The 26,866-nt window shown below is 35.6% G+C and overlaps 1 protein-coding gene across 1 annotated transcript in view; it reads left to right on the top strand.

Annotated features, from left to right (window-relative positions):
• The window catches only part of LOC145686128 (carbohydrate sulfotransferase 11-like), a 65,068-nt gene extending 43,663 nt beyond the window's left edge, over positions 1-21,405 (top strand). Inside the window, exons 3-5 of the mRNA XM_081759105.1 lie at positions 13,799-13,947; positions 18,997-19,168; positions 20,624-21,405. Coding sequence (XP_081615231.1) covers positions 13,799-13,947; positions 18,997-19,168; positions 20,624-21,214 — 912 coding nt within the window. The 3' untranslated portion in view covers positions 21,215-21,405. The remainder of the gene's footprint in view (positions 1-13,798; positions 13,948-18,996; positions 19,169-20,623) is intronic.
• Positions 21,406-26,866: the final 5,461 nt, after the last annotated feature.

Below are 26,866 nucleotides of genomic sequence, written 5' to 3'. Positions count from 1 at the left end.
TCTGAGCCTAACGATCCATACTATGCAAAAAATTTCAAGCAGAAAGTGTACAACTGTACTTAGTCAGACAAAAATATAAATGAACTCTTTCACAACCTAAAGGGAGGATAGGTTTATTTGGTAAAGTTGACATTAAAAAAATGCAACAAGAAACTTGCAATAGGAGTACAATACAGAAGGGTAACCAGAGAGTGGAACGAAGAGCTGGACCTTCAAACCATATCCTGCCAAATAGAGTTCGCTTATATGTTAATTAAACTTGTTTAATACTTACATACAGCCAGGAACGTGAGTGAGCAGGAATTCATTTCGGAGGGAAGGTGTCCAAATTCAATATGAGGACAAATTGTATTAAAATTTGTAATATCGCCCCTAAAATTAGACAAAATTTAAGAAAAGTCGTGATTTCGGAGAGTGGTTTTCGGATCCCCAGGCACACCCCCTGCCTACAGCAAATGAAGAATATAGTATAAAATGAAGTACTTTTTTTAAAAAAAAATGAACAATGCTAATACGTTAAAATAGTTTAAAGAAATGATTGCCGGGTAGCCAGGTAGCCAATCCGCTCTTGCCAGTGGGATAAATTACTGAAAAGGCATAAGAATTAATGTTTATATTCATGTAATTAGATTATTTCTATGTATTTGCGAAGGTAGAGCAGGAAAGGGAAGGGATTTTAGATTTTTGTGTAACTTTGTTTTCTGTAAGATAATTGATTATTACGAGTCAATCAGGTAACAGGTTTCAGATGAGATGTCACATTTAAAGATCTGTACGTTGCTCAAGTAGTTTCACACTGTGTATGATGAGTAAAAGTTCCTGATTAGTACTGAGTTCGTCACTCGAAAGTGTATAAGTGCAAGTGTGTTTAAGTGTGTTAAATGGCTATATCTTTCATTGCATATAAACGAAGGGGAAGGTTACTGTGTTAGGAAGAATATATTTATCGGATAAACTATTGTCGTGAGTCAAAATAATATTGCAATTATAGTGAAGGGTGTAAGGTTACTGTTATTCTAATTTTTGTTGAATTTGAATCTTTATCTGGTGAATACACACATCCTCCACACTTTTGGAGGCCTCTACGACAGTAAGGACGCAAGTGAGACGGATGGTGCATCGCACATCGAAAGCAAATTAGTGTCGAATACTATGGTCAGCATATGATGTATTTCTATCAAACAGAAGAAAAAAGCTACAAGGAATTCAAAACTTGACTTCTTGCAAAGGGCTTTGTTTCGAAAAAGAGCTGAGATAAGTACAATCACATCTAATTACGTAGATTATTTTCAAAAGATGTAATGATCATAATGCCGTTTACAGCAATTTGGGTGGCGTGTTGCTTGCTACGGTGTTGTTTGCCACGACTCGATTTTCGTGTTGTTTGCCACGAAGTATTTGCATTCCGATCTTATCATATCTTATTATCGTGAAAATTTACTCACATCTGGAGTAAGAGGAAGGGTTGCCAGGCACCTCTGTTTTTGATCCTCTGGAACAAGTGGTAAATGTTCTCGCCTTTGGGATGAGAGAGGTCTCATTAGAGTCGCTGTTGAAAGAGAACATTAAACTCAAAACAAATGAACATAGAACATCATTAATATCACAGTAACTTAATAAATTGATATAATTGCATTTTCTCTTCTAACGGAGTTTTAATATTATCTCCTGTTGTATAATTTTCTGTTTTCAATTTCAATTACGTCCTACCCTTATGCCGTGTAAGCTAAAGGATGGTAATGATAAGAATGAATGAAAAATAGTGTAATGAAGAAAATGGGAAGAAGAAGAACCCCGAGAAACCTCAGACACACTGTGTTTGTCCACCACAAAATCCACTTCGCGCGAGGAAATTCTGAGTGCCTTGTAAAGTTCAGGAAACACAAATATAACATCAATTTATAAGTTTTAGTGTGAAGATCCGAGAAAGTAGCTGCACAGAGACTGACTTATATACTTGTTTTTCTTTGGCAAAATTACAACTGAAGTTATCAGAGTAGATTGTAATTAATTTCTTGATTGCGACACTGTCATCCAAAGTGTTTACTCTGAGAATTGCTTGAAAAGTCAAGTAAATATATCTCATTTCTGTACACCGAGAATCCACCTGAGATACGATCTTGTGTACGATTACATCAAAAAGCCAATTTTTTAAAATTGTTCTTCTCTGATTTCTTCTCGGAGTGGTTCAGAATCAAATGCGGGATTCAATTTCTTACATTGATATAATCTAGATTTTATCTTCAAACGTCCGAGAGAATTAATGGTTGTAACTTAGAGAAATGTAACCTACCCGTTTCTTCTGCCATAGGTTTTATAGTCTTAAATCGTACACAGGGCTCCCTTGTGGCTATGTGGATAGCGTACGCGCCTTTGGTATGGGAGACCCGGGTTCGATTACCGGTGGAAACTCATGTGTATCGGAAACTATGTTAAGTTGTAGGCCCAAGGCTCATAATCTTCTGCTGAAAGGGATGCTTAACTCAAATCCGCTCCAATTCGTGTACATTCCATCTTGTTTCAGAAAGGCTATGGAAGGACTGCCGACCCTTGTATTTTAATAATCTCTGTGGGACAGATTTGATTTTCAGTCTTAGCGTCCCGTTCAGTATCGAGGCTATATGAGACGTGGACCTACAATTTAACGTGGAATCCGAACGAAATAAGCTCCCGCCAAGAATCGAACCTGGGTCCCTACGCTAACCGCTCATCCACTAGGGAGCTCTTTGTGTGGAATTGAAAATACCCCAATAACTATACATAAGTCACTAAATTTTTGTATTACCAATAGACTAAATTTTTCTACTTTCACCAAAGGTGTTTAAAAGATCGTTAAATCCAGATTTTTAAATCTAATTTTAATTTTATCTCTAGAAAGGTTATGAAATATATACGTATATATATATATATATATATATATATATATATATATATATATATATATATATATATATATATCGCGTATCGCGCCCCCTCTAGAAGGTTTGGGTCCCCATTTATCGGGATTCCTATACCCCCCTTATTGTTAGTCCTGATGATATGACTAGATTTAACGTTGGCTACACAGTCGAACACAAACAAATTGTAGGCAATATCAATTTTGAAAATGCACTTGTAGAGTTTCTAAGCAAACAAATTATTATATTGAGTGCTTGAACTCACCTTGAATAAATTTAACTGTGGCGTTAACAACCGATAGCGTAGTAACCCAATAACGTGCTTGGGACAATTCGTATTGTATGCATTCTGTTTATAATATAATAGATGTGATCATTATAATATACTCATCTGGCAACCCTTAGCTTATAAGTCGATTTTGTATAAGTCTTCACGATTGTGATATAAGATAAGCTAGAGAGAACAATACCGTGGCAAACGACACCAAAATCGAGTCATGGCAAACAACACGTAATAGCAATTTGTTATTTTACATGGTTTAGGAGATGTGATAATGAATGTTAATGTTGGCAATACTGCTAAAAGTCGTGAAATTAGGAGAATTTGTAGTAATCGCGACTACCAAAAACTGTTGGTCAAGTGTCAAAGGTAAACAAATAACTATCGTTTTAAAAATTTCTCGCAACTACGTCATTTTAAGAAGTATTGCCAACTGTAACAAGTATTCTATAGTGTAATGTCCAAGAGGTCGGGCACCCCAAAAACATAACCTCAGTGCAGAAAGGGGGCAATCACTCCAGCAAATAACAAGAACATTTATTTTTAACAGTTATAAATTCATCAAATTAACATATAAGAAGAAACAAATTATCTCATTGCGTTAGAGCATGTACGATTTATTGAACTTCTACATCATGTCTCTCCGGCCTTCATAAAATAACCAACTTTTTTTTTTTTTTTTTTTTACATATACTGAGTTATTTTAATGTTATTTTAAATGGTTACCTCGTTCAAATCCTCAAGTATTTGGGCGATGATTTGATTATTTTCTATTAATTACTTTTAGTTTCTTGCTTGATATTCATAAATACTTTCTTTCTGTATGCTTTTTACTAGACTATCCAGTTATTTGATGATAATACAAACAGAGTTCGGTGTTTTCCGTTTGGCAGATTTGGTAATTGGCAGATTTGGTCATTGGCAGATTTGGTAATTGGCAGATTTGGTCATTGGCAGATTTGGTAATTGGCAGATTTGTCAATTGGCTGATTTGTCCATTTTCACGATTGGCGCATTTGGTCATTTTCGCGTTTGGCAGATTTGGTAATTGGCAGATTTGGTAATTGGCGGATTTGTCAATTGGCAGATTTGTCCATTCTCGTCATTGGCGCATTTAGTCATTTTTGCGTTTGGCAGATTTGGTATTGGCAGATTTGGTAGTTGGCAGATTTGGTAGTTGGCAGATTTGGTAATTGGCACATTTGGTAATTGGCAGGTTTGTCCATTGGCTGATTTGTCCATTTTCACAATTGGCGCATTTGGTCATTTTCGCGTTTGGCGCATTTGGTAATTGGCAGATTTGGTAATTGGCGGATTTGTCATTTGGCGGATTTGTCCGGGTCCCAAATTTTTCAATATTTCTTCCGAAAATATAATTTTGGTTTAATTCATCGACTTGGACTAAAAAGATCCAAATATTTCGCAACCCAAAATGTGTATTTGCGTCACTATTACGTGGTAAAAGAAAAAGAAGGACTGTCCACATATCTATAGTGCAATTTTCAATTTATTTATTTATTTATTTATTTATTTATTTATTCATTTTCGATAGAGCTCAAAAAAAATGAACATAACTTAAGATTCAACTATGGCCGTATCTTCAACATGAATGGCGTGCATTACAAACCATTTCATTTTCCTTCCTATCAGATATTGATAAGTGTTGAGACAAACACTCAAATCTCGAATGCGACCGCACGAAGATTTTGACATAATTTGTCGTTTCCACATGGAATAACTCTGTAGGTATTGTCTGCATGTTCAGCCGAATCTCCATGGAACTTATTCCCTTCATCACCTTCGTTTGAGTCGTCTAAATTTTTGTCAGCTTCCGTGTTGGAAATAATTAGAAGGTTTACAGCTTCAGATGACAAATTCTTCATTTTCTTATGGAATGATTTGCCCAAAGAAGAAATGAAAGGATCTGTTGTTGCCAAAAGCCTTCGGAACTTATCATCCATGTTTTCAATACGAAAACAGTTTTGAGAGAAATTCTGACAAGCTGACAAGAATTCAGACGGTTCAGACGATGAATTCGATAAAGATTCGGCTGAACGTGTAGACACTTATATGGTTGAGGATGAAGCTTTCGCAAAAGAAGGAGAACAACAATTGTTTCGCTGAAAATATCTTCAGTATATTGTCCACTGATTTCGCGTGTTTATTCTTTATATAACTCCTCTTATACCATTACCACGCTAAATAAACACCAAAAATGAATTGAATTCAGGCCTTGTCATACCGAAATTGAAAATGTTTATTATTTGCCTAAACAAACAGCTAAATTTCCGTATTTTGTTTTGTTTAATCTTGTTTTTGAGGCGAGAGATAGAGACTGGGCGAGACAAAATCAAATCTGTCTCGCCTCGTGACCAGGACTGGTTATATTCAAGAAACAGTTCACATTTGTTTCGAGATAATACATTAACGACATCTCAAGATAGACTAATTTTTCCTCTTGTCGCATCTCGTGAGCATCACTAGTTAATATAAAAACTACTGTCATAATTATGAACTCCCCAAAAATGTTAATGTTCTACAAAATTGATACCTTAGAAGTGCATGGTTCTCATCGAAACATCCCTTCCACACAACATCATCACCTGAAATCGTAGAGACAATCGTAGACGAAGGCAAGTCAGTAACTAATAGTTTATTTCTAAACTTCTGGGCTAGCATTTATTTGAACATTTACTATAAATTATGTTGACTAGTGGAAATAAAAAAAAATACAATTTTCCTTTGTATTATGAAATTTGTATTGATTTTTTATGTTTTACTGTTATTTTGGTAGTTTCATAGTATCTAGTTAACGGGGTAAGTGTTGTGACTTTCCGGCAACACTGATAGTTGCTTAGTTAGCTGTTCTTGTTTCTTCAAATGGTTTGGTCAGGTTGTCACAATTACTGATTTCATAATAGGTTTAAGTTAACAAGGTTAATCAAAATCTAGTTATTTTAGGATATTTCCTCATGACAAAAGATTCAAGAAATAAAGATTGTGTTAGTTTTTCTTTCTCACTACTTTCACAAAATGCAATAAAATAGATTCTTCCATTATCTACACTGTTTTCTTTATTTTCTCTTTGGGGTCGTGAGCCAAGATCTTTGGTCATAAAGTTCTTGAGGAGGAGGAGGCAAATAGGAGAAAAAAAAACCGACACGTTTTGTCTTGTGTATGTCCTCCGCCGCGTTTTGTCTCCTGATGATGAGACAACATCTTGACAAATCATAAAAGCAGGATAGCAAACACCAGTACAATACATTTTTTTTTTTAATTTCTTTATTGAGGACATATTTGGAAGCTGTCTTTTCGAAAGATTTTGTAGACGGAAACAATGAACTTAGGTAACATTGCATATTCGCGGCTGCGGTTTCCGGTCTTCTGTTATTGCACCCTCGGTAAAAATATCCTAGTTCAAAAATATACGGCTCGCTTTGATTTTTCCTTCAGTGCAGAAATTCGAGGTCAGAGTATACCATATCTTCTCTCTCTCTCTCTCTCTCTCTCTCTCTCTCTGTTTCTGTCTGTCTCTGACACTGACTTTCTTATAATATATATGAGGGAAAAAGACACGTGTTTAGTTCCAATGTGATGTAAAGCCTCTGGGTTTAGAACAGATTTATTCCCTCTGCCCACCAAATTGTTTTCTTACGGTAACTTGTTTTATGAAGGCAGAAGAAGGGCCTATTGGCTTGTTTAAGAAGGAAAATTTTTTAGTCAAAATAAAGCAGTTGTTTCTTTCCGTAAACATAAATTTAGGATAAATGGATTTATGGCTGCAAGATGGATCCTCTCACCAAAACCAGAACTGATATCTGCTTAGCTTTTATTCGTCAGAAAAGGAGGGGGAGAAAAATGCTGTCGGTACTCCACTACTTTTTTATGGTTTTGTTTTGATTTTGTGGAAAAAACTAGTGTTTCAGATTGCAAACAGTTTGAAATATTATTTCATAATAATAATAATAATATAAATAATAATAATAATAATAATTTTATTTAAGCTCATTGTAGTCTTTCTTGTAGTTATTAAAGATTAATCTCTTAACTCTCAATTGTTAAGAAAACGTTTAGATGAAAGTGCATTTAAGTTGTGAAATATATATTACTAACGCTGCATGTTTACTATAAATACGGCTATTTGAGTTACCGTTCTTACCAAGTTATTTGAAAGCTTTTATCTTGCAAGTAAAATTACTCAAATGTAACGTACCGATTTCATTCATACTTCACATAAACAGAGACTACAGAAAACTGGCATTTTTTAATACCGAGAATGTGGGGTGTAAAATCAAGCATTGTGAATCGGAATGAGTGGATAAGCATTGTGTAACAATGCAACTATGAAACAAAACTATGTAAACTTTGAGTATACATTATTTCAAAAGGGTCGAATGAAGACTACATTATTCCAGTATTGATTTGCGAGACCGCGAGACCAACGCGAGAAGTCTCGCGCGAGACCGCGAGACGAGACTTCCAAATTTTTGCGAGACGCGAGACAAGAACTTATTTCTGCGAGACGAGACGAGACGCGAGACGAGAACAGCTTTTGATTTTGCGAGACGAGACTTGTTTCAGTTCTCGTCTCGTTTGGTCTCGCGCCCATGCCTAGTGAAAGCGGCTGAAATTTATCGCCAGACTAGTGAAGTGCATGGAGAAAACTTATGAGCATGGGATGGTATGGAAATGGGTTAGAGCTTTTAAAAATGGCCGTACGAGTGTTTATAATGGGTAACGAAGTGGGTGATCTTCTGTCATCACTGAAGATTTGATCCAGAAACCTGACGAAAAAGTAAAAGAGAACAGACACTTCACGACTTTGTTGTTATCTGATAAGTTTTCTCAAGTTACAAGAAATGTTCTGTATGAAATTATGACTCATGATTAAATTACCAAAAATTGTGCTCACACTGGGTACCGTAAATGTTGACTGAGGTGCACAAAACCAACGTTTAGCCAGTATGTAGACTTCTGTTGAGCGGCACTGTGAGGAAGGTGATGACTTTTCAAGCAAAATTGTTACATGTGATGAAACTGGAGGCTTATGTTACACCGGAATCGAAGCAACAATCCATGGAATGGAATGGTGGCATTCAACCTCACCCAAATAAATAAAGTTCAAACAAACTATTTTACGGCGTGCAATCCAAAACAAAAGGTGTGGGATATTGAGTGAGGGAATCGTTTTGCTTCGTGACAATGCCGTCCACACGCAGTAACTCCAACTCAAAATCTCATCGCATCATTTGGCTGGGAACAACTTGATCACCTTCCGTACGGTCCCGATCTAGCGCCAAGTGACTACCACATGTTCCTGCATTTGAAGAAGTATCTGGGTGGTCATCACCATGTGCTCACTGTGGTCGTGTTGCAGTGGTTGTCAAATCAGGCGCAGACTTCTATGAAGATGGTATGCAAACGCTTGTTGCACGATACAATAAATATCTTAACATTGGTGGAAACTATGTAGAAAAGTAGACTAAAATAGAGGCCTTCATGTAACAATAAAATTGTTACGAAAAGTATACTTTTTTTTCTTTATTTCAAAACGGTACTTACTTACAAAAACACATCTGGTAACAATTGTGCTGGTTAACAATCACTCCCCCTCCCCCTCAACAACATTATGAAACACGGCTTCATCTGACCACAGGATATTACCGAAAAGATGGGACCAGTTTTCACACCAAGCAAGCATCATCTCCCCATACTCCAACCAATTATCAGTCTTCTGGCCATAATTCCTGGCAGTAATGTGATTTCCATGAACGAAAATTCAACTCTTCCTCCAGAACAGTTCGGATTGTGTGTCGGGTTAAACCTCTTTCACGAAATGTTTGTCTTCGTGATTTCTGAGGACTTCGAGTGAACATTTCCTGAACCATCTGCACATTTTACCCTGTTCTGGATGTTGTTTGGGCCACTGTGTCTCCTAATATTTGCTACAGAACCTGTGTTCATTATCTTTAAATGGAAATTTCTTATGGTCTTTGCATCTATCGAGGCACGAATTTCTTTCACACTCGCCGCTATCTCTGTACCCGTATCACGGTGTGTCATACTTCATATCGGGATGCCAGCTAAGCCCGCGTTGACGAAGGTTAGACGTTGTTGCACCATGGTCCGCCACTGATACCTCCAATGTCATATTAAGTTCTACCATTGTAAGAAACAAAATGCTTTTTGTTTCACGAAAATTGGTTAAGTACGGTATTGAAAAAGTAACAAACTATTTTCAATAGGGAGTTAATTCCCCCCACTCCACCGTGTACGTATATCATAGACCCTAATAATAATTTTTATTTATGCCATTTCAGTATTTTGACACTTTCAATTGATCACAATTGTCACTGAAGTCTTCAGATTAAAATAGAATACTCCCTTAATTGCAATTTTGCAACTCGCAATTATCACGGCACAACGGAATGATTAAAGTGGGAGGAAACGGGAGAACGCCGAGAAAACCCATGCATAAATTATTTGTTTGTCACAAAGTCTACTTGGGAGGCGCCGACTTGAAGAAAATATTGGGGGGTCCAAACAATGAATAAATATATCATCATCGTATTCAACCGTTTTTAATTAACTACTTGATTGAAGGCCCCCTTCCAACTTCAAATCTCAAGGGGGCGCGGTGGCTCAGTGGCAGAGCGCTCACTTCCGGTGCTTGGGATCCCTGGTTCGATCCCAGCTCGAGCAGTGTGGACTTTGTGGTGGACAAACACCGTGCTCGTGGGTTTTCTCGGGGTTCTCCCGTTTCCTCTCACTATCTTCATTCCACCATGTCATTAATTTCTCATAATCACCGTCTCCTTTAGCCTAACCGGCATAATTGTGGGACGTAAAACTCAAAGATTTCATTTCATTTTTCCAAATCTCGATCCGCTACTCCGCTGCAAAACTCACATTGCATTGATCTTCACTTGCCAGATGTTACCAGAGTGCTAGTTCAAGCTTCAGTGCTCTATTCAATACCATATCGAATAAGAAGGCTGTAGGGATGGCCACGAGCGACTTCGAGCGAGTTTTCTTTGAAACTCGACTCGACTCGCAACAGACATATTTAAACTCGACTCGAGAACTCGGCTCGAAAAATTTCTTCCAACTCGACTCGAAATCAGGTCAAATTTCGAGTCAAGTCGAGCCAAAACAAGCCAAATGGAGCTAAATTTTGTGTAGTTTCAAGTACTCTCTTCAACTATCCTACATAGACAGTATAATTATTATCAGTGATACTACTGCTACTACAACTCATTATTATTATTATTATTATTATTATTATTATTATTATTATTATTATTATTATTATTATTATTATTATTATTATTATTATTATTATTATAACATCGTGTATAAACATGAAAGATAGGCAATTTGTATCTGAATACCAAAAACTAGTTGACTGCGAACCTCGGAAGTCGTGAAGTCTAGGAGGCAAGGACATCGTTCATGAGATTCTGGATTTGAGTTCCGGAGAAGCAAGGATTTGGCTCTAGCTAAAAATTGTTAAAAGTTATAGGGCGCTGGCCACACATGTTAAAAACTGCTCAGCTCGTGTTTAGGGTTGTCGGCCTGGGTGAGCCGATCTAAGCCGATGGCTCATCCCAACCAAGCCGGCTCCAGCCGATGGCTCACCCAAACCGAGCCGAACAGAGCTGGTAGCTCAGTTGAGGCGAATCGATGGCTCATCCCAACCATGCCGGTTCGAGCTTTTTGCTTCGTTGAACCTTCGAGTCCATCAAGTTACAACACTACCCGGGTTGGGCTTCTGTTTAGCCTCAAAAATTCGACCTTGCAAGACCTTACCTCAGTCTTGATGGTAGGAATTACAGTATATACTTAAATTGGTGCTAACGACATTTGAGGCCTCGTCATAAAATCCTTTGTCATCTCGTTATCGAGACCGAACGAGATGCGAGCAGTGTCCCCTCTCATGAGCAACACTAAAAGTATTCCATTTTATCACTTACATTTCTCATGGCTTTCGCTTTCCAATCTAATCATGCCATGATTTTAAAACGAGCTGAACGAGTGAGCCATTTATCAAACTCGAGTCGACTCGAAATTTGACCTAAAGAACAGTGACTCGGTTCGGAACTCGACTCGAGAAAATTACGTTTGACTCAACCGTGCCCATCCCTAGAAGGCTGTTCCTAACGTTGAATTAAAGGAAGGACGAAGTTTACGACAGAAATTCTTGCTAGTCTTTGATAATTATGCCTCGGCCGGATTATATTGGAGGGGCGAGGACCCCACCTTTAAATATTGGGGGGGGGGGGGCAAAAGTGTCCTGCCCCCCCCCCCAAAGTCGGCGCCTATGAACACCAGTATGCTTAGGTTACATTGATACGTAAATAATGCGTGCTTCTATATAGATATGGTTCGATGTGTTAAAATATTCCGGATTATGTTAGTCTATAGTTTCTCATGCAACTAATCATTAATATTCGGTGCAGAACGTCATTCTCGCCAGAATATTATTTTATTCTACTTTCAGCAATTATTTCCAAGACAAACGATTTGCATTCTTATTTCATATCCATGTAATAATTACGATAATATCTTCTTTTATATTAGTTACGCTTATTTGAGGACTATATGCTAAGAGCACTGGGGTACGCAGGTTAGTCAAAAGGGGATATCAAGCTCTCGAGTTCGTGTAATTTCAAGTATTTGTATGCAGTAGATTTCTTAATACGCTAAATGTTTATTTTTGCATATCTTGCTCAAGGGGGGGGGGGAGTAAAACACTGAAACTTCTTGCGTTGTGCTAGTAGCTATGCAAATATACTTCAGAAATGTTACTCTCTAAGAAGCATATTCTCGGAAAATAGATTATTGTTACTTTCAAGGTTGAAAAGGATTTTATTTTTCATTTTCTGTATGTAGACTAGACATATAGTTTAATAAACACCTATTTGTTATCCAGTGATGTACGTAAGGACGTTTCGGAGTATTAACCCTGCCTTGAGCAAGATATTATGCAAAAATAAACATTCATCATATTAAGAAATGTATATAAACACCTGAAATTTTTTGAACATGGAAACTTGAATCCCTCTTGAGTGCGTGTACGAAACTGTTGTTATTCATGTCACTCAGGCCCGTATCCAGGGGGGTCTAGGGGGAGGCCCCCCTAAATTTTTACTGGCCCCCTCTAAATTTTTTTACGGTAGGTTTGCAAATGAACTATAATATGATGAACTAATATTTTTGGATCGGGCCCCCCCTAACTTCCACCGAGCCCCCCCCCCTACATTTTCGGACTGGCTACGGGCCTGATGTCACTTATGGTATTGTGCTTAGAATAGACTAAACTCCAAATCGCTTTTTCTTTTATGTGTAATAAACGGCTGAAGATGGTTGTTTGTTTTCGGGCTTGGCATTCCATTTCAGCAGCGAGACTATATGTGGACCTGCAGTTTATCATCTGATCCTAATCACATGAGATCAAACGTGTTCCCTCCACCAAAGATATAGTTCGATTTCCGGTGGAAGTTCATCGTTCATGCGGTTAGAAACATACGTTAAGCTATAGTTCCACGTCTCATACAGCCTCGCTGGTGGGAAAAAGGTATTAAACTCCAAATAATCATATTTTCCTTTATAAGTATATATTAAATGGCTCATGATTATCCAGAGCGAGAAAAGAGGTGAAGTTGACTTAGTAGTAGGATTTTTGAATCACAGCGTGTAAATCATTACACAGTCAGCAGCAAATAGTACAAAGGGTAAGTTAGATCTCGTAGACTGTTGTTTGGTATAATTGAAGAAAACTAGAAAATTTCCAGCATTTTGTTCTGAATGAAGAATAGAAACAATAACTTAAAGTGTAACAATTATTATTTTGTACCACGGTACTTGATGTAATCATGTAAGTGCTACCCTATCCATATTTATATATTGCAATCAATTAACTACCTACACAACATAAAAAATATGTACTAATCAGATTAATACGTTTTCGACCAAGCCCGTAGCCAGCCCCATTTCTTACGGGAGCAGGCAGTAGGGAACAATGACAAAAACGTCAAGGGACAGCACAAAAATATGTTACAGAGCGACAGTTCCTTTTACTAAGGATATACTGTGACTGAGAAATACGAGGGTACATAAACCAAAAACTACGAAGATTCATCATTAGCATACAAATATTAAAAAAAAAAATCAAATTCAAGAAGCATATCATTTTACGTAGAAATGAGTAAACTGTGTTAAATTGATTTTAATTCGGTTAGTAAATTTGCAAGAGTTTCATGTCTTGTTTTGAATCAATTTAAAATTTTCTACAAGATTGTTTTAGTGACAAAAAATAATTTAGGACGAGCACCGCGCGCTCTAGCCCTTCACTAGATAGATACTGGCCTGTTTTTGATATGTTCTATACTAAAGTGCAATTTGCTCACGTATTTGTTGCATTCAAAACGATAAATATTCTTCTACAATAAAAGACAACAATGAATATTCAACAAATATATTATTAATATGCATAACCTATATCCTTTTGTTTCCATGATAACTATTTTACGATGTTTCTACACATTTCGATATTGAGTTTGGTTATTTTAACTTTTGAAATAGTCGCGTTTTGTTAGGAAGTTGTACTTTTTCTTTACAGAATGAGGCAGAATCGGATAATGCTCAAAGACTGCAACATATTCAGGAAGTTTGTCGTAAATACAATTTAGGCCTCTACAAGCATTCAGCAGAGATATCACCATTTAAACATCCACCAACTCCACAATATAGCGTCTTCTATATTGACCAGTAAGTTATAAAAAGGTTATGAACTCAATTATCTAGTTAATTACCATAGCAAGTAGGGATATAGTATACGTAAAGCCGCGTCAGTTCCCGAAGGAGCTGGACGCTCATACTTTCAGGGATTATTCATTGAGTATCTACGAACTTACCAAGGGGGTAACAAAGCGACTTTGATTTACTTATCGACTGATACGAAAATAAAACAGAACGTACCTGTACTTCATATCTGCATGTGTAGTGCCCTTGTACTTTATCTATGACTATGTGTGTGTAAGGGGGGGGGGGAATTTAACGCATATCGCATATCTTGTGCACATGGATACTTCTTACTATTGCACTACGTAGAAAATTTATGGTATTTCATGAAGAAGTGGTAATAGAACACAGAAGAAACACAGATCACGACGTTCTCATGTATACTATTACCGCAAGTAGGAAGGTAAAGTACCGGTAGTTAAGTTCATTATTTACCAAATACTAAAGTTCAGTGATTTGAAAGTCTAGGCTAATATGAAATATAGTCAAGGCCGTCAATAAGGGGGTCAAAGGGGGCGATCGACCCCCTCTTTCTTGGTACTCCAAACTTCTTTACATAGAGAGAAATAAAAACAACACAAGCAAAATAAATATTTTATTTTCATATAGACATGTAACATGTTAATTACCGTTGTGCTTCTGTTAGAACTACGTGTAGACCTATTGAAGATTAATATCTTGGCCACTTGGCTACACAAGAAGTTAAGTAAAATAAGTTTTAAATGACTTTTTAAAACAGATTTTTAAAATTTATTTTTCACGAAACCAGTTATATTAATACGGCCGTGTAATGTATAATATACTCCAAGCTGGTTGCATTGAAAATATTTTATTAAAATTTTCAAGTTTTATTTCATTATAATTAAGGAAACGAATACAATATTCAACAATTATTTTATTTTGTTGTTTCATTTTTTTTAAAGTTGCTATTATTTCCTTCTGGGTGTCCAATTATAATGAGCCTGAGGGCCATAACCGTCTTTACTAGTAAGGTGGAGGGCCGCAGCTAATAATAATAATAATAATAATAATAATAATAATAATAATAATAATAATAATAATACACTATAAAAAATATAAAATATGTATATGAAATAATACTTTCCTATTTAATGTGACAAATGAGGGTGACTAGCAGCGTTTTCAAGAGCTGGGATATCTACATCCATCCTCTTGTTGTGAGCTGCAGATGTAAAAGAGAAGAATCTCCAACGCAGCTTCTGAAGCGATTCTTCACACTTTTCATGGCGGAAAATGCACTTTTACGTAAATATGTACTTATCAAATACTGACACTCTTTTCCGACCAAACTCACAAAATTTAGGGACAGGTGTTTCAGTGCCTGCGCTAAATGGAAGCTTATTTCGAAAGAAGCTTATTTCGAAAGAACATTAAAACATTAAAAAAATGTAAATGAAAATAGTATCAATAATAACCGTAGAGCTTTGTGGGCCGCAGAAAATGGTTTGGCGGGCCGTCATTTGGACAGCAATGATATATACTTATATACCATATATATCATCAATGTAGGTTTGCCACATTTAGTAGACGAAAAACCGAGATAGCAATCTCAGGCTATATATAAAGTCAGTTTTCCTATTTATTTGGTCAGAATCAATTAATTACCTGCCTTTTCCAGGTTACCACTCACAATTTTTCAGTTCATTTTATACACAGTTAACACAAATGAAGCCCCACAAGGCATTTGGGTGTATAAAGAATGTTAAAAGATAACATAAGAAGAGCTGACTGGCGTCCCTTATTCCGAATTCCAATTTGTTGTGTTTAACGGGTCCTAAATATTGCACGAATTTACGACACACCCTCCCATTTATGATTAAAGAGATATTGTTATCTTTGTTTGCGTCATTGCCTGAGTCAGAAACGCTATCCTAAAAGAATTAAAAATTTAGCATTTAGCAAGAAAAAAAAAACACATTTACGCTAAATTCAGAACAATAAACAAAATGTAAATATTTTTAAAGATTTACGCAGACTGTCCAAAAGTTTGGCAAGAAAAGGTCCAGTATTAAAATTAAACAAGACACCTTTATGTGTTTAACTGTCACTTCCTGTGCTAGAGTAAGTTGTTACGGAATTTTTACCTGAAAATTACTGAAAGTTTAACTTCACTCTATACCGAGAATGAAATTCAATTCACTTCACTTCACTTGCAAAGGTATGTATACACTGGATAAAAAACGCTTGACTTTAAAATTGTTCCTCAGAAGACGGCATACAGGACGAAATAGTTTAAATGCGGCTAACATGCAGCAACTGAGAGCAGTATCGCCATTGTTGATTAAAGTTTCAACAATGGAGCAGTTTTGCGCTGCCGATTGAAGTAATAACTAGTAGTTCAAGTTCATCATCGGAAATAAGACTTTTTTCTCTATTGAAAGTGATATGCAAGAAATTATTTCCAAAACATATGCCCCTCTTGAATATTTTTTAAAATCCTTTTTTTCCCCTCTGGAAGATAAACAATCCATAGGACGAAAGAATGGATGTGATTTGCAAACTCCTTGTTGATTGTTTAGTAAAATTAATTGGCTACACAAATCTTCCGAAAACCTTCCCCATTTAGGTGAGACATAACTTAACTAGTTCTTGCAGATTGGATTTTTTGAATCTGAAGAACGAAAACCGGGACAAGCAGGCGTCCCGAAAGCTTATTTCGGCACAGTTGATTCTTTCCTTGAAAGCCGGGACTGTCCCGGAAAACCGGTCTGGCAACCCTACATCAATGCTATTCTTGTGTGCTTTGAGTAGAATTATTGCACAATTCACATTAAGGGTATGTTGCTGGTGATTTCATGTGGCCTATCGTAGAGTCGGTTCATTGGCTGTGTCAAAGTCAATGAGCTGTTATTTTACATTATTTTTTAAATTATTATTTCTGACAACTTCCACGAAACAGTTATTCTAGTTAGATCGAGCCTGCTTAGCTTCTTTATGAAAGTGAATGAGTATTTTCGTTTTCCCTGGTGATACTGCTGTAGTATATAGTTATGGATATTTAGTGCTCCCAGTGCAATATTAAAAACAAAAGTCCTTCAGGTTCCATAGAAGATCTTCCAGGTTCCCCTAAATCAATCATATGGACGACCTTGAATATAGTGTGTGTTTTTTAAGTCTGAAGATTCCAACAGGAAGTGGCATTAACATGAAATAGCTTCTTTGTACTTGGTAAAGTTAATGTCAGTACCTTATGAACAACAAACTGTCGATTGATTACAGAATAACGTAGGTTCAGAAGAACCAGTATATACTGAAAACCTTATTGAGTCTAAACTGCATGTTAAAGTGTACAAAGAGTTAACTCCCCTTAAAAAAATGTACAGAAAGAAAGCTCCACATGGGGTTGAAACACCTGATTACACAGATCTGATGAAGTTGCAAGCATTTTATAATTCCACAATTACATGGACGCAGCATACAGTATGATGTATGTTTTCAATAAAGTGCAGAACCTCCTCATTTCTTCCTTTCGGTGAGATATTATCTGAACGAACAGTTCCGTGAGAAATGGATTGGTCGCCAGAGACTCATTTCTTGGCCTGCATGGTCTCCAGATTTGTAATCTGACAGTTACGCAGACGAAAGAGTGGTCATCAATGGACCACAACTGGAGTTTAGTCCGTTAAACAGTTGTACGTCGACATCAAAATCTCAAATTTAGAAAATGTTTCACAATATATATATATATATATATATATATATATATATATATATATATATATATATATATATATATATATATATTAGGATGATCCTTAATTTTTGATTTCCGAATTTCTTTGGACTCACCCCCTAAAATGGTTCCGTATGGGACTAAATTAAGCCAGGAGAAAAATTAGCTTCAGTGAATAATATTAAATGGTGCCCCAAGTGACCTAAAATTTTGAATCCGATTACAATACATAGTATATGGGAAAATCTAGAATAAACTCATGTAATTTAGAAACGGCTAAAGGGAATGCGAAGATACCCTGAATAATACAGGGTGTCCAATATACAATGCAACCCGGAGTTTGGGATAGTAGAACTTTTGAACCGGAAGCGGTACACAAATAATGGTTATACTAAAATGAACCCTTGTTCATGCATATATTTTTAAACTAGGAAGCAACGATTGAAGTACACTAAGAACCACACAGTGTTGTCATATGTAACCGAAGGTGTAAATCAATTGTTTTTACAAGTCACGTACATTGACTCATACGTATAGATGTTCTGTCGTTAATTTTCAGTTTGTATAGTTGGAGTAGCTTGGAAACTATGGAATGGAAAAAATAATTTTTCATTACTACCAATAACTAATCGGATGAGGCCTTTGTAATGGGTTACTAGGGAAAACGTGGTTTTCATAAATTAACATTCTAAATTGGCAACAGTGCTGATGTTTCAGTGCATCAAAAAGTGTGTTAAGGATCTGTCTACATTATGCAATTCCTGAAAACGATGAAAAAGAAACTTCGAAATTATCATGATAAAACTTTTACTTACATGCAACCGACAACACTGCTATTCATTGAATCAAAACCGGGGGCACTTCCAGAATCTGCCGTAGAACTGACAATTCAGTTCGTGATGAATGGCAATAGCTCGTTTGGAAACATTTAATTATTGAACACAAGAAATATATATAGTTTTTGGATCAGGAGCCACAAAATTTTTGAACGGTCTTTAAATCGAGTTTTCGTATTTTTTACGGAATAAGCACGTTAAGTTAAGTGTTAATTTGGGTTTGGCTACATTATACGTAGTTCTCCTAATATAAGACCTACAAGAAAATTTTGATATATTGAATCTTTTGATCCAGAAGAAAGCTTATCATGTAGCCTACTTACCTGCAAGGTTAAACTTTATATTGTCCTTACTTTCCGTTCTGACTACTTTCAATAATAGTTATTTTTATTTCACTTTACTTCAAGAATATCAGTTTTATTTACTTTTGTCACTCACCTTGTAGGAAACTATATACTTTATTTACTTTTGTCATTCACATTTTAGGAAGCACAAACTGTCTTGGTGCCCAATCTATAAATCAGCATCAACAACGTGGTTATACAATTTCTGTATCCTCGGGGGACACAGCGAGGAGTTCCTTAAAACTACTAAAGAACAACTTAGCGAAGTAGCTAGAAGAATTTTTCCGAATCCTGATAATGTAGAAGCAGAACAGGTAAAAAGACCATTTATATTGAAATGTTATCAGCAGGGGTAGGATATTTGGTGGGTGAAAAAGTTTAAAAAAAAAATTTTGGTGGAATGAAAAGTATCGTAATTGGTAATTATGCTACATTGTGAACATAATTTTAACATTTTGTACCAAATTTATTAAGTCTAGATATTTGGTTACTTGAAAAATATATGTTTAGTTGAACATCGAAAAAAAAAAAAAAGTACATGTGTATATCACAATCTCCTCAATTTGTTGATATTTTGTGGAAAAGTGAGATAGAAGTAAATTGAATTGGAAAACATTCATCGCAATGTTGGAAAATGTCAGACTTTCTTGGTTTGCTAGGAGTACTTAATACGGAGAGAATGAGTGCCCAACGTCTACCAATAACAAGGGAAGCATAGTCTGTTTTCACGGCAAACTCGAAGTCTGTCATATTCGTTGGATCTCCAACTTCTAAGAGCTCGAGGTTTTTCGCCAAACTACTTTCAAGTCTGAATTCTAAATAACCCTGTATAATATGTTCGGTATATTGCACGGTCATCATGTTTGGATTCCTACCACCTACCATCACCTTCTTGTGTAGCACTTTTGGACCAGGTCCATTACTCCAAAATGGTGGTTTGAAATGGGTTTTCTACCATGGTATTTGTACAGTACTTTCGAATGATGAAGCGTATTCAAGAAGTTGTTGAAAAGCTATCAATTAGAACATGGCTTTAATTCCGTTTAAAAAAAAAAAAAAAAAAAGTAGATATTGTAAATAAATTTTAAGTACTGATACTATTGAAAAGGCGTATTGTCACGTATGTTACTTAAGATAATCCTGATTTCGTTTAGGATATTAAGAATATATATGTATATGTTACAACTGTACATGGATACCTTATTGACACTACCTTGTATCTATATAAATAAAGTATGATCTGCAGTTAGGAGACAATCGATTTAAAAATAAATAATAGAAATAAATAACTCCGATAGACACGATTATAGTACGATACGAAGAATAAAGATGATCTAACTGTTGCTGGACCTTAATCATCTAATTTTTAAAATATAATAAAAGGAATTTAGACGTAATAAAATAAATCTTCGTCAGAGGTAATAAATTAAGTTAAATACGTACCCTCTTCTTCCTTATCATTATTCACAGCATGATTGGGTGCAATACAAAAACGAAATAAATTAATTTTGAATTGCATGTACATCATAATAACAAAACATTACCTTTGCATCCTCAAACTGAGGTAATGTTAAGAACTGCTTTAAAGATAATATTGCAGTTAATAATTTAATATCAGCAACAGAGAGAAGAAAGGGAAACACTTAAGCCCAAAGTTATGCAAATTATATGGAACACAATATATATATATATATTTTCAGTTCTGTGTCCCATCCCTGTTGTTTTCTTCTTTACCACTTAACTGACCCAATTTCTATTCTCTTTTTCAGGCATTTTCAAACACGATTAAATTTATGGTGGTGAGACATCCGTTTGAGCGATTATTATCTGCCTATCGAGATAAACTGGAAAATACGAATATTGGGTTGGAGCACGGAGTGGAACATTATTACAAAAAATATGGCCGAAAAATAGTGGAAAAATACAGAAAGGGAAATGCAATAAATAGTAATGTGACACATTACGTACAAGAACCTGGACTACCTCCGCCAAAGGGAATAGAACCTACCTTCGAAGAATTTGTACGATATCTTATCAATACAGACGTTGTTCTTTATTCAGATGATCACTGGATACCATATTATTTATACTGCACCCCGTGTTTGTTGAACTATGATGTTATTGCCAAAGTGGAAACACATCAAAGAGACCAAGTGTATATTATTTGGCTGGCTGGAGTGCAAAACAAAATAAAACCTCGCTGGCAACATCTAACCAAAGGAAAGAAGACTCATGATGTTGCGCAAAGGTATTATTCTCAACTTACAAAAGACCAAGTACTAAAGTTATACGAAAAATATCGTTTGGATTTTGAACTCTTTGAGTATAGTGTGGATGAATATTTGGGATATGCACAATAATTATTTCAGAATATAATGGAGCCCTAAAGGTTAGTTAATCATTATTAATTAACTTTTAGAGCATTTTTATACCTTGCTTTGTAGTCGCTAACCCACCGATCTTCTTTGCTAGTTAGTGAGCCAAATGAAATACCGGTGAACATGTTAAACTGATTCAATAATACAAAATAAATCATTTTTTAAAGAAAAAATACATTATTTCTTTTCATTTCAAACCAACTACAATTAGATTATACTTCACATAGAACTCTCAAAAATTCGTGGACTATATTGTATGATTCCATGGTTAGTATTAACTTTTATTGTTCTTACGTTATACAACCCAATTTTCCGTCATTTTAACAGACCAAAACCATATCTGCGAAGAAACTAAATGTCAGCTGAAAGCAGGGAATTTGTGTTATTATTCAGTCCCTAAACTCTTTTATCATCGCGAATTCTGTCGAAGAATTTGAAGCTTAAACTATATAAAAAGATAATTATGTCTGTTGTGCTATATGATTGCGATACATGTTCGCTTACTTTGAAGAAAGAAACGTAGACTGAAAGTATTTAAAAACAATATTCGGACTCCAAGCGGTATGGAAATATGAAATGACGGAAACTTCATAGCGAGAAACTGCATAATTTATACCATTTACCTTCCTTAAGTCTAAGAGACTTAAGTCGATAGGTCATGTTGCCAGAATGAAGTAGGAACGCTTTCAAAATTTTTACTGGAAACCGAATCGGAAAAAGACCATTAGGAAGACCTATGCACAAATGGGAAGGTAACATTAAGATGGATCTTACAGAAATAGGAATGCGAAATAGAAACTAGATTTAGTTGATTAAGGACAGAAGTCAATGGAGAGCTTTTGTTAATGCGCATTGAATATTTGAATTTCATAGGCTGTAGAGTTAGGATGCATTGGAAGCAACGTATGTATAGCTTACTAAAGCAGTATGCAACGGCCGCAGAAATAGTAAAATCCTCCGCTTTAGATTCAGATCTTCCAATACAGCACTGCGTCCAACTGCAGTTTTCGCTTTTCAAACGTTAATGTGGAATTTATAGAAAAACTGTGTTAGCTCCTTCCTTAAACCTGGAATATGACTCTATGTAATACGAGCACTGTGCACTGAACGTCAAATAATGTTGACTATGTAGTACAGGGTGTCTACTAAAATTCCACAATGAAATTTCGTGACCTTTTCTTTACCAAATCATCAAATTTCCTAACATTTTCAAGAGCGAATTTGGGTGCGAATTAGGCCGAATTTTCATACATGCGATACAAACGTACTTTGCTTGCGATTTGGTAGCGTCTAAAGCCGACCATAGACATTTTTGGTGTTGAATTTTGATATTTTATAGAACAAAATTTGCCAATCTGTACTTACATGTGCACAGTTTAAAAAAATCGTGACCCAAAAGCTAAATTTCGTGACTGTTTTCTGATTTCGTGACTTTTTCGTGACCGATAGACACCTTGTAGTATAAAGGCATACGTGACTTGAACACAATAACACGATTGAGATTCACTATATGGTATCGCAGATTTGTAACTAACCCTTTTTTTCCCCACTGAGTTGGTGATTAGTAGTTATATAGAACCAACTTCAGACACAGCCTTCAAGACCAATTTCCAATGGAATTATCGATAATTAACAATGACATAAAATGTGATAGGAAGTCCCGTCAGGATCTATCCCGGCATTTGCCTGGTGGAACTGAAGAGAAACTCTGGAAAAACCTGTCAGGATAGCCGGTCACCAAATTCGAACCTGTCACTTTCTGATTACGAAGCCGTAACGGTAACCACTATACGCTTTTTGCTCTGAGTGAATCTAGGATTTGATATCTGATCCCTTCACCATCACGTCCTCTGTTGATATTTTATCAACGTTTAGATATGATTGTTTTAATAAATGAAGTTTGTTTTAGAGAAACTGCTATTTTCCATATGCTCATTAGTTACCAAACGTACACTTTGAAACTTGGAGGCATTATTGCGTATTTCCCCCATGTTTTCCGTGTTGAATTGTCGTTTTATCCTAAGATCCCAACACTGAGCATACCATTGAGTCTCCTTTTTATTATTTATTTCTATATATATATAAAAAAAAAAATCATGAAAAAAATCATCCTTTACTGATGTGATTCATGTCAATAAATCCACGGTGAAGGATAGAAAGACCTGTCAACTGGAAGCTACTTATACTAAAATGGTTACTTAGAATCAGCTCATTCACTCCCACGTTAAAAAATACAACGTATATGTGGCTGCTTACTTTTGCTAGCTACTGTACATGCTGCACAGCCATTTCTGTTGGGTTTGAATCGACCGCCCTACAGCACGGATTACTTCCTTCCTGGCCCAGAAAATACAGTTATCAACATATTTTTCTTTTTCTAGGAAGTTAAAATCAGAGGGATCTTCCTATCTGTAAGAAATACAAAAAGTTAGTGCGTCCATTGCCAGCTACTGCGTCCCATCCAGGAGTTCCGAAACAGTAACATCACATCGGGCGCTTAACGCAATTATGTTAAAGTATGACACTGTCAGTTGTGGTCATACACGTCGTCATAGCCTAACACATTCATTCAAACGTAGTTCTACTTAAGGTACTTAGACTTTTAACACCGTCAATTAACTATCTTCCATAAGAAAACCTGGAAATGTACGTATTGGAATTGGAGATCTCACCTGTGTCTCCCGTATACGTAATGCAATTATGGCCCGGTGCCTCAAGCAGTCGTTTAAATGTTTTCTTCAAGTTTCGATTAGATGAACGTTCAAATCGTTAGAACTGCCATACGACTATTTTTTGAAAGTGATGTGATGTCATACATACAGCGTGTTTCAAAACAACATCGACAACGTTTGGGAGGTGTTTCCTGATACCAAGATAAGGCAAAAAGTATAGACCAACCTGAGCGCATAAATGCTTCCTTTGTGAGATATAGGCTGCCAAAAACATGAAAAAATGAATTATAAAGGTTTATAGCTCGAATACTATATGACCTACCGTAGTTGTGTCAAGACTTCACTTTACGAACTAGTATGTGCCCTATCCAAATATTCATGTTTCAGAATCCTGCGAAACTTCCGCAAAGATTTTTGTAGAGGTAGTTGGTGAGTACTTCAAGTTATATGCCCGTAGCCAAACTCCCTCTATAAAAATTGTTGTGTGAGTATCTCAGGATTCTGAAAGATGTATTTTTAAATAGTGCACATTAGTTTCTAAGTGGTCTTGACCCGACTACGATAGGTTCCATAGGAGGTCTACGATAGGTCTTGACCTGACTACGATAGTCTTGGAGCTATGAACCTTTAAAGTTAATTTTTTTCATGTTTTCGGCAGCCTATAACTCCTGAAGGAAGCATTTGTGCACCCAGGTTGATCTATACTTTTTGTCTTATCTTAGTGTCCGGAATAACCTCCCAAACGTTATCGGTGTTGTTTTGAAACACCCTGTATACAACTTTCTTCCACACACAGATAATGCTGTAATTTCAAGATTTACGAAAACTTAAATCTTCCCGTTTCAAAAGAACACGAAAAACTCAATAAAAGGGAAAAGTTACTATCTTCTTCCTCTATATGCCACTGGTTTCACATCAGAGACTGACAGTTGGAACACAAACTGATCAAAGCTTCATCTACTTTTGCACAGCGTACGCGCCTTTGGCGTGAGAGACCCGAGTTCGATTCCCGGCGGGTGCTCATGTGGTTTGGATTCCACGTTAATCAGTAGGTTCCGTCTCTTATAGCCTCGCTATTGAAAACGACGTTAAACTCAAAATCACCTCATATGTCAGAAAACTTTTAGTCTTAAATAGCACACTAATCAACAAACACATGTGTGTAGTCATGCTATGTTTTGACATCTGTCTTACAGTCAACTATCATTTTCCGGAAATAACATTTGCTCTCTGGTTTTAGGTGATAAACCGCTGCGTATTTTAGGTATTTAATCGACGATCGTTTCGCTGGTCCTATCGCCAGTCCCCTGAGGGTCAGTATGATGATGATAATATTCACCCTGAGTAGGCTGGCGATAGGACCAGCGAAACGATCATCGGTTAAATACTTCAAATACACGACGTTTATTACCTGAAAACCAAAGAAAGCAATGTTGAACTCTCGTCATAAAAGCTTAAGGCGGCAGACTACTAAATATTTTTGAAAAACTAATATTTTTTTCTTTTGCCCGCTTTTCGTAAGTGGAAAGAGGTAATAAAGTGTAACTTACCACAATAATAGATAATGTTATTCTACATCCGAAAATACAAACCGTAAGAATTTTCAGTGTTGCCATCCATAGAAATTACAGTGTGACCAGAATTTGAATTACTCAAAAATCTAGGTTAAGGCAGCGACTAGAAAAATTAACTCAACGGAACTTGACTTATCGTGCTGTCTATGTTCCTTGTTTACTACTTTTTAAATAATATTTCTATTTATTTTATAAAACTTACATAAATTATTACAAAATAAATAAGTTATTACAAAATAAATAGAAATGTTATTTAAAAAGTAGTAAACAAGGAACATAGACAGTATGATAAGTCATCAATTACCGTTGAGTTAATTTTTCTAGTCGCTGCCTTAACCTAGATTTTTGAGTAATTCAAATTCTGGTCACACTGTAATTTCTATGGATGGCAACACTGAAAATTCTTACGGTTTGTATTTTCGGATGTAGAATAACATTATCTATTATTGTGGTAAGTTACACTTTATTACCTCTTTCCATTTACGAAAAACGGGCAAAAGAAAAATTGTTAGTTTTTCAAAAATATTTAGTAGTCTGCCCCCTTAAGAAAACGAATAATATAACTTTTGTCTAGTATTCGAGTGGCTGCTTGCACTTTAGGCCCGTTTCTCGAAACTAATCTCAAGCTCCATAGTTTGTATTTACAGTTAGTGTAGTAATATAACTTTACAAGATGTACTTCAAAGTACGTTTTAGCCATTATATCTAAGTAAGGAGACGAAATTAAACATACAAATTTTCAATTAACCTTTTTACTTTATTATCAGACTTTATATTTATATATATATATATTAAATGACACTATACAATAACCAACAAAATATGATTTTAACATTAGTTACTTTTTTAAATATCTAACTATGAAGAAACATAATTGACCTAAATACTTTTTCCGCTTTTATTATTACAAATGACAGATCATTTTTAACAGGTATTTATGTAACCTACAAAAATATTTCTGTATTTTTTTTATTACTCTAGATCTGAACACTGAACACATACAGTATTGAGGAATATTTCTTCCTTTTTTGTATCAAAATAAAATTTCACATATACTACAGAAATTACATTAAAATAAGTTCATCCTTCTTTAATAACTTATAAAACACACTGTCATTTTACACTATTACCACATATATTTATCAAACATTGATCAAAGAAATTGTTTTACGCAAATAAAACAAATTTCGCAGCAAACATATTAATATGTATTTGTGAAGCTGATTGATTATTCACTTCCACTTCGAAAACATCATGTTTTCACAAGAAAATAAGCAAACAAAAATATGCATATACATATTTGGAAACAAGATATTATACGAAAGACTGAATCTAAATAATAGAGGTTACACACACTCTTTACGCATATGCAATATACAGTCTTTGGG

This window comes from Thermobia domestica, chromosome 5 (assembly GCF_964235325.1).
Source record: "Thermobia domestica chromosome 5, izTheDome1.hap1.1, whole genome shotgun sequence".
Lineage (NCBI taxonomy): Eukaryota > Metazoa > Arthropoda > Insecta > Zygentoma > Lepismatidae > Thermobia > Thermobia domestica.
This window is presented reverse-complemented; position numbering and strand designations above follow the sequence as displayed.